Source organism: Eurosta solidaginis, chromosome 1 (assembly GCF_040869045.1).
Source record: "Eurosta solidaginis isolate ZX-2024a chromosome 1, ASM4086904v1, whole genome shotgun sequence".
NCBI classification, from domain to species: Eukaryota; Metazoa; Arthropoda; class Insecta; order Diptera; family Tephritidae; genus Eurosta; species Eurosta solidaginis.
The window spans coordinates 255,016,903-255,026,625 of NC_090319.1; the positions used below are offsets into that span (position 1 = coordinate 255,016,903).

Here is a 9,723-nt window from a genome sequence, read left to right on the forward strand (position 1 = left end):
GACATAATAGTCATTGTTTTTTAGTAGATTTTGGGTAAAAACTGATATTGGTGACATTGGTGTTGTAATATTTGATTCAGATGTTGGATTTAGATGGGTGGTTGGTATGTTAGTTTGTAGTAATGAATAATTTTCTAAAGAAGTGGTGGGATTTATTTTATTGAGGATGCTTGAGGTGGATTTTTCGGTAGAGGTATAGTTTGATTTATTGAGGTTATTTGAAGTTGGATTTTCGGTAGTGGTGTAATTTGATATATGGAGGTTGCTTGAGCTTGGTTTTTCGGTTTGGTTATTGGAGTCAAGTCCAATGGTATATGTGTTATGCGTTGATGCATTAGCATCGGTAGATTTTTCATTTTCGGTATTGGGTTTATCAATAGTGTTTGATGAATGAATATTGGTAGATGTGCTATTTTTTGTGGTAGAGGCGTAGGAGTTTAGGCGTTGTGAGAGGGGTAATCTATTTTTGTATTTTTGCCGTGCTTCGCCCATACTGCATTTTTCGGCAGTTTTAATCTTAAGGATTTCCTTGGCTTCGACGCATTTTTCAGGGTTATGAAGTGGGAGATTACAAATGTCACATATTGGCATCTTTTTTGGGTATGTCCTAGAATTTGGCAGCGCCTACAACGCATTGGACTTGGAATGTAGGGTTGAACCTTGGTTTTATACCATGCTACTTCTACGGATTCAGGGAGTCGGTACAGGTCAAATGTTAAGACCATTTGCCCAGTGAAAATAGTTTTGCCTTCAACTTTTTTTGTAAATTTGTATACACCCGTAACTTTTTGGTCTTTCATTTCACGTACTATTTCTTCTTCTTCCACGTGCTTAATGCAGGGAGCATAGATTACACCTTTAACCGAATTCTAGGTGTCATGTAATTTTACAACAATTGGACAAAGGGGGAAAGATTTCACAAGACAAGTATATTACCGTCCCGAATTTGGGTAATTGCATCTGTTTCGGTTGATATAGCTTCAATTGATTTTTTAATGGCAAAAGGACTTAGCTGGGATAATGGTTTATTATTGTCTGCGGATGAAATCAGAAGGAATTTTGGGTTATAGGTTGGAGGGCATTTTGGGCGGAGTGCTGGGAAAGTCTCTTGTTTAGGATTAGCTTTCTGTCTTTTTATGGTTGGGTTGTCTAGATGATCACTTAACGCAGAAAAGCGATTCGGTGACATATCCGGAGGTCCCGGAGCCATTTTAATGCTAATATTTATTCAAAATATAAATTTAAATTAACACGTGGGCTTAATGAAAAAAAAAAACAAAGGTAAGAATGAAGGAAAAAGAAACGGAGTGATTAACGGAACGTTAACACAATAATAGTTGTAAGTCACAAAACTAGTCACTGAGAGAAAAACGACGTGTGAACGCTTTGAATGATAGTCGGCGACTGCACTGTGCATAACATTTGGAAATAAAAACCATGTCATTTTAATAGTTCAGTTGTAATAGTTTAATGTGACTTTCATGAAGTGTAATTGTTAATGTTCAAATAAATATTGACTTAATGTTATACAAAAGCTCCTAACTTCAATAGCTCGTATGCCTCTACAATCTGCATCCGGCAAAGGACCATCAACATCGATAACACTCCCCAAGGTCTTCGACGATTGTCCTTATCGCTACAGCAACAACAATAGTGGTGTCGGGAAAATCATGCTGAACTGAATCATGCTGAACTGAAAAATTTTCATTTTATGCTGCACCCAAAAATTGTGTTCTCTGTATTAATCACATAAGGAGACAGTTTAACTAACATTTCCAAACGAGTGTATATTTACATTAAACATTCTTCCTAGCAGCGACATGTTAAAACCGGAAATCATTTTAATCGCACTTAGATTGGAAGGGTATATTAGCAATCTCATATCGGGTAAGAACGTGTTTAAGATCATCATTTTGCACACAAAATGTCCACGAATTATTACGCCTTTGTGGTTGCTATGGTACTTCCCCATTAGCTAGGCATAAAGGTACAACTCCATTAACGTAAGCATGAAATTCAGTACAATTCCGTGAACCTTATAAATAAAAACACAAATCTAGGCTTTGGAGGAGCTTCCTAAGTTTAAGCGCTCCTTATAAGAATTTTTAATAAAATCCTTCATCCAAATCCTCGGTAATTTTATTTTCAAAAACAGAGCCCCACTTGGCCGCTTCACCACCACGAACCTTAACGTTATAGCACACGTTCTCAGTTTTTAGTACACTTTGACGCATTGTATAAATTTTACGTGATAATTCCCGACAACGATGCACATTAAGGCTTATATAGCTGTAAAATTAGAAATAAATGATAAATTTTTAGAATATATTCATGTTTATATTCTGGGTACAGTGCACTAAATTTCTGTAAAGAATTCTTCGACTACCATTACATTTTTTAGTGATATTAGCCGTGTTTTTTAACACGCGTATATCCGTTTACGTTTAAACTTTATATGGACTGCTAAGCGACAAACTTTAAATACACCTCTGAAATTGTTGCGCATAAATTTCAGTACGCATTATACTCAGATGTAACTGAAATATGTGTCTTTTTTCACCCTCTACACTAATTCTATGTATTTTGTGTGAGTCACACAATTCATCGCAACTGATCCAGCTATACGTTATACCCTATGGCCATCAGAGCGTTGTGTCTCCGCTTTTCGGTACACCCTGTTGCTGTAGTTAGTTATTTAACCACAGCCGCTACATGGGTCTCCAAAACATTATCTAAGCGAGGATAGGCGTTTTTTTTTAAGCGCAAACGAAACGTATACACGTGTAAAAAAACACGGCTATTGTAAAATGTCCTCATTACGGCTTAACAATTCAGTGGGGAATTTATTGCATTATGCCCAAGTATGACTCAAATATATATCCCTACCCTGTGTAGAACTGCTGTAAAACTTTACAAGCTTCCAAACATACGTCCGTCTCGCCGCTGCCCAATGAGTTAATGCAACGTCGCATTAACTCACCAGTTAGATCTGATAAGCCCAAAATATATTCGGTAGGATCAACATTGAAGATTACAGTTTGAGGTTCTGGCGAAGAATATAAATTTAAGTTTCATCAATGGTATACGAACACATTTCTTGTTAATATTTTCCTAGTTTTTCCACAACTCTTTAAACATTATAGGAGAACAGGAAATGACCCAATAAGTAAAAAAAAAATATTATTCAATACGCTATACCTCCTACGAGATTTAGGCCGAGCTTTTCTTTCAGTAAGCGTCGTAGTTCCTTTTAATTTATCCCACAAATTGGCGGGACGGAAGCTATATGTATCATGCAGACTTGGAACATATTTTATCCGTGTTTTATGTAATAACTTTTTTTTTGTTCAATAACTACAGGATAATTTTTAAACGGAGTCCCAAAACTTGGCCTAACCTGAAAATTTGGATTTGCACCAAAAGACAGCATTTTTATTTTCTGGTAAAAGTTTTGAACAGGGGTCGGCTGCTAAGTACCCCGGGCTCCTCCCAAACCGGAGGTTGGATTGATAGTATTTTTGGGCAGAACACCTTTTTGCGATGACGGCCTTCGGCCGCGCTTATAAAAAATTACCCTGCGCGGTCCACCAATGGGGTGGGATCAAAATTAAATACGGGCAAAATTCCTTTGTACAATAAATTTTTCCTGTGTACAACATTCCAAGAACCACATGGAAATTTACAACTTTTGCAGACATCTTTGGACAGAGGTAAAATTTGTCTTTCCGCCTTCAGATTGTTGTTGTCGAGGTCAATACTCGTCCACTCCCGATATTTTTGGACGCGCATTAACGTCGACTGTTCTAGACTTTTACTAAAAATTAAAAATGCTGTCTTGGTGCAAAGCCTACTCTGAAAATTTGGATTTGAAGGTACCAAGACATAGCATTTTATGTTTTTCTGGAACTGTACGATATTAATTGGGCTCCGTAAATAAATTAAAGGTAATTGTTTACTTTGGCTTAAAACTCGATCAAAAATATCGGGAGAGGTGTCAAAAGACGCGTTTTGATCCCAGGACCACGAATCCGAGAGCGGAAATTTTAAATTTGGTAAAAGTCTATTTGAGGGGTCGACTGCTAATACGCTACCAAAAATATCGAGAGAGGTGTCAAAAGACGCGTATTAATATCGAAAACAATAATCTGAAGGCGGAAAAGAAAAATTGTATCTCTGTCCGGAGATATGGTAGTAATGCAGTTTACGGTACCCACCCTACAGTTGGGCCAAGATTTTCGAGTGAGGTATCAAAAGACGCGTATTAATCTCGAGAACAATAATCCGAAGGCGGAAAAGAAAAATTTTATCTCTATCCGGAGATATTTGCAGTTGAAGTTGGCGATTTTAATGTGGTTGTTGTTTTACCCACAAAAAAAATTGTGCATCACCGTGGCGGTAGCCTTCGGATTATTAATACTGATGTCCAGACGCGTCGTTTGACACCTCTCTCGATATTTTTGATCGAGTTTTAGCAGTTGTGACCTAAAGTAAACAATTACCAAATGGAATTCCGTGCAATTTCAAACATTAAAGGAAAAAGGACCCAATTCCAATATTCACTTTTTTCTTTTTTAATTGTATCATATAACCGTACTTTTAGTTTCCTCTTCTGACTGCTTTTGCTCTTTTGATGTTGTTTCTGTTTTCAACGGGTCATCGCATGTATCTTTTTCGTTCTTCTGATACACCATTTTTTGTTGCAGTGCGAGCCAGTCTGACATTGTACCTGAGCCATCATCACTACAAAACTGAAAGTACTCCATAAAACTATAGGCCTCTATGAATTCCTGTAATCCAGGTGAATACGCGCAGCGATACTGACAAGGATCCTGATCTACTAGTTCCAAGGCCAATGACTTAAAATTTTCTAGAATCAACTTGGAAAGCCGCTGTCTTGCCTCTTCGACTGTTTTCGCGCGATTATTCTTTCTTGCATCTATTGTATGTAAAAGGAAAATAATCCTCTTTGATTCGATGGTGATATCCCTACTAAGCTTTACAATCCTCTCATAGCGGTCATGTTTGTCATCCAATTCCTGAGCATATTCTACAAAAGCTTTTAATACTGGATTGTCCTCGCAGATTGGAACAGCTTCAGTTACATTTTTATGTTTTTGTTGTTGACGGCGGCCGTTATTTCTATAGCGAGATCCTTGTGACATGTTGTTTTGCTTAATTTCAACCAATAATTATTTAATTTATATTGTAGAGAGGATAATTAAATACGCGACACCAATACTTTTTTCGTAATTTTGCCGACTGCGATGCGTTAACAGCTGACTTTGATCACACACCCTGCAATACGTTGTAAATTTTACCAAGTAGCGCAACTAACAGCTGATCGGTGAAAATTCGCACATTCACACGCACAGTTCTCGACTCAGTTTCAAAACAAAACTTTAGATTATTTAATTCAAATTTTAAAGTGAGATAATCCTTACAAATTTATGTATACAGAATATATATGGGGTTTTTGTTGTTTTTAAAACAATAGTTTTATTTATATTAAAGCCTTTATCATTTTTTTTTTAACTTTGAAAAATCTCCGAACACCATTCCTTCATTATATGACATTTGACTGCCTAGTCCACTGCCTTCCACTCTATTCGCAACATAACCTCTACTTAAGCTGCCAAACTATATAGTAAACAATGCTGCAAAAATTGTTAGGTTTGTTCTTCAATGACGGCAGAGCTTTGAAACTCCCAAATTGAAAAATCTGGACGACTTGCTTTTACGAAGTAAGGAAACCGGGTAATAATTAAATCCCCTTTAACGAAAATTGTAGTAGAAAAGTACCTTTAGTAGTTAGTACTAAGTAGTATATTAGTAGTGATAATAAATTTGTAAATGCCAATAGGTTTTGGAGGAAAAAATTAATTTTCTACTAAATATTTCGTGAATTGAAGAAAAGCTATGTCGGTTTAGAATTTTATTCAAAAATACAATATATCAAAATTTGTTTCGAAAACTCCCTATATGAGCATTAGTTCAATGCATTTTGACATACGAGGGAGTTAATGAAAAGCATTCTGAGGCGTTCTTCAATCTAATTCTAATAAAGGGCGTTTTTGTGACAAATCAAGAAATGGGAATTTTTGAAAAATATTTTGAGATAGGACGATATTGAAAAGGCATCCGACATGGTCTAACAAAAAAAAAAATAAAAGAATATGGCTTATTGTCTTAGAACTTCATATTCCGGTCTTGACTATGACAGAAGAATTCAGATTTTATGCGGTCCTGCAACACAAGGAGTATTCACCTTTTTATTCTGAAATTTCGGAAAGCTCCTTTACGTCAAGTATTCATGGAAGTGTTCCGGATAAACCGTTAATTTAGAATACTCGGAACACGTTCGTTTGATACTACCTCACGAGGTCCGAATATACATAATATTCAAAATATAAACCGATTCCCCAAATTCTTAAATGGAGACGAATGTTTCGAACATACGAAATGAATAAGTTAACGTGCTCAATGAGTACATTTCGTTATGGCATCTTCATTATTTACTAATGCCATTTTTACGTGAATCGATTTACTAGTCGAGTTTTTGACGTTGAACGATGCATTTTGAGGTGTTTTAGGTTTCGTTTGTTCACAGGTTTATGGAAGTGCGCGATTCTTTGGTGTCCGTACTTTTCATAAAACCCATGTTCAGCCACACTAATAGATCATGGCATAGTTAATAAATTCATCATACAATCATACAATTAAAATAAATGTTCTAAGGAATTATGCAATTTAGTACTTATCGGGAATTTGTAAACTGATTGCTTCCTATTTCTACTACTAAAATTTTTCGAAAAATCGCAAAGAAACAACACAGTTAACGGATGTCAATTCGATTTGGGAGCAAAATGGCTGCAATTGTCAAAAAATTTGTCTGTCGAGCAAACCTCTTGTGATTGAATCATGATACAAAATTAAATATTACTTTATAACGTTGGCCATAGATATGCCATCATGCTCAAAATCAAATTTGGGCATTTCAGAAAAACTTTGGGGTATTTTAGATGGTAAAGGTTTAATTTATGATTTTCACCGAAAATTTACTCAAGATTGTCAAATGGAATATAAAAAACTCTAATTTTTGTCAGTATTACAAATCCGAAGAAAAAAATAACTCTTTTTCACCCGTGGAAAATTTATCAGCGACAACACCTTTCAGCGAAGGGCTGCACACGAAACGGGTTTTGGTAGCAACTTTCGATTGGTGAAAAAGTCAGCTTCTTAGTCTTCGCATTGTTGTAAGTGGATGCATAAAGGCCATGTTTTTGAGGGGCGTTGCGACATTCCATTTTTGACAGCTGAGATAAATTGCAGGTATACGTATAGGTTAACGCAACATGTTTAATTAACAGCCTTTTGCGGACGACGACGCAGATACTTCACCAAGTGATATCATTTCGTAATTTCTTATACATTTTTTGCGTTTTTTATTGTATGTGGATGTACATATGTATGTACATAAACGTTTTGGTCGCCTCAAAGTGAAAAAAGGGACTAGCCGCTTATTGTTATCTTATGGCGGTGCCAGAGCAACAAAGCAAAGCAACGCAATTGAAATATATTATTTCATATTTTTTCACCTATCTACCAAAAAATATTTCTACAAAACTTTACCTTTTTTATAAATTTTAATAAGTTTTATCAGCTTAGTTGCTGATTTATTTGAAAATAATGAAACCAAACGGATTTCTTGGAGAATTTTTTCGCGTATTTTAGGCAACTCTATAGCCATCTGACTTCAGACCCCATTCTTGGAAACGAATGAACTTTTGTTTACAATTGAATGAACAGACAGCTGATTTCAAGCCCCTTTCCTGGAAACAAATTGAGAGAGAATGAAAGTTTCGTATCAGGTCATCAGTGGTTGGAGTCATTGTTTACAATATAGTTTGGCAGCTTAAATAGAGGTTATGTTGCGAATAGAGTGGAAGGCAGTGGACTAGGCAGTCGAATGTCATATAATGAAGGAATGGTGTTCGGAGTTTTTTCAAAGTTAAAAAAAAAATGTTAAAAGCTTTAATATAAATAAAAATATTGTTTCAATAACAACAAAAACGCCTTATATATTCTATATACATAAATTCGTAAGGATTATCTCACTCTAAAAATTGAGTTAAATAATCTAAAGTTTGTTTTTGAAATTGAGTCGAGAACTGTGCGTGTGAATGTGCGAATTTTCACCGATCAGCTGTTAGTTGCGCTACTTGGTAAAATTTACAATGGTTGGAGTACTCTAACAATACTCCTTTGCAATGCGTTTGCGGACACCATCAGCCGATCATTGCTCGTTTTTTAACGACAGTGATCACGACACGATGACGATCGAACAGAGTTGCCAAAAGTAAAATATTGCATCCAAATAACTAATAATAAAATTTTACTTTGGCTACTCTGATAAAATTCAACAGCGCACTGGTTTTATGTATACATACTATAGTATGTATAGAGAAATATTAGTTTCTTTATTCACGCAAATGCTACATAACATAAGAATATTCGTAGTATAAAATATAAAAGTTGTATTGCCCCTCTTCATTTACTTTCATTTTAAATTAAATTCACTTCGATAATTCTTTCCGACACAATTCCTCTTCCTTTAGTACTTTGGCATATGCTCCTCTGTGGGTGCTCCATGGAGTACTACAGTGAAAGTACTTTGGAAAGTACTCTCACGTATGTACTCTATGGAATACTCACAAACAAAGCGAGAGTGGGATCACCTCCTAGGACATCGCAATGTTAATTGGAGCACATTTTTTGTATGAATACAGATTAGATTTGGAGTAGTCCCAAAGGAGTATTCCTTCATTATTTATAGAGTACTCGCGTTTTTTGAAGGGCAGGCATTAAGCCCCCATTACTGATACTTAGCATAGACTTGACTTGACTTGGCGTAAACTTGGCAACTTAGCCACGATTATACTCCACTTGGCGCATAAAATCTGGCATCATAATCAGCGTTGAAATTTATTTTTAAATAAATGTCAATTTGTATGACAAAATGTCAAAATGAAATGGTATCAAACAAATGGCATCTCAAAATGTAAACGTCACTTAGAACTTACATAGAAAATCAAAATTCAACAGACTTCTAAGTCAAGTGAAGTTTTGAGTAATCAGTAACATGCAATGTTCATTTAACAGAACTGTAAGTGACAGTTCGCAAGCCAAGTCAAGTCTATGCTAATTATCAGTAATGGAGCCTTTAAGCTTGCGCGAAAACACATAGCACACAGCATCTGGCAACACCATTCTATGTGGCAGTTCTTCTTCGATTCTGTTTCCTCTTGTCATTCGCTGGCCGTTGCAAGTTGGAATTGCAACCCGGGACGCTTCTGGCAATTCATTGAATTTCTATCGTCATCAGTGTTTCTAGCAACTGAACTAAGCTGACGCTTCTTTACAACTTATAATAAGATTTCAATATTTAATAGTTTCACACTTTGTAACTTATACGCCAATTACACGGCTCAAGTATCCTTGTGCCAATTACCAATTTGCACAAGGATTTGCCCGGTGTGTGCACTGGTTGCGCTATTTGCGCAAAGAACTGCGCTAAAATCAAAACGATTTTGATATTTACGCATGTCTGCAAATATTGCACATGCTTTTTTCTTCGTGTGTGGTAAATCTTACACAGTTTACCTGGGGTTCCTGATAATATAGCATCAGTAATTATTGCTTAAAAATGTTAATATCGAAGGCGCA

The 9,723-nt window shown here is 35.9% G+C and overlaps 1 protein-coding gene across 1 annotated transcript; it reads right to left on the bottom strand.

Moving 5' to 3' along the window:
• Nucleotides 1-1,443: 1,443 nt before the first annotated feature.
• Nucleotides 1,444-5,282, bottom strand: Trax (Translin associated factor X). The gene is made up of 3 exons (XM_067760404.1): nt 4,595-5,282; nt 2,887-3,046; nt 1,444-2,289 (listed from the first exon to the last, which is right to left on the bottom strand). Exons 1-3 carry the CDS (start codon nt 5,160-5,162, stop codon nt 2,106-2,108), a joined length of 912 nt encoding a protein of 303 aa, XP_067616505.1. The 5' UTR covers nt 5,163-5,282; the 3' UTR covers nt 1,444-2,105.
• Between the last annotated feature and the right edge of the window lie 4,441 nt (nt 5,283-9,723).

What these genes read in the sequence shown, in the direction of transcription:
- Trax (XM_067760404.1), bottom strand. Translation starts at nt 5,162, where the DNA reads ATGTCACAAGGATCTCGCTATAGAAATAACGGCCGCCGTCAACAACAA. An exon ending in GTCAGAAGAGGAAACTAAAA is followed by an intron (nt 3,047 to 4,594) that starts GTACGGTTATAT and finishes ATTCTTCGCCAG; the next exon opens with AACCTCAAACTGTAATCTTC. An exon ending in TTACAGCAGTTCTACACAGG is followed by an intron (nt 2,290 to 2,886) that starts GTAGGGATATAT and finishes CTAATTTTACAG; the next exon opens with CTATATAAGCCTTAATGTGC.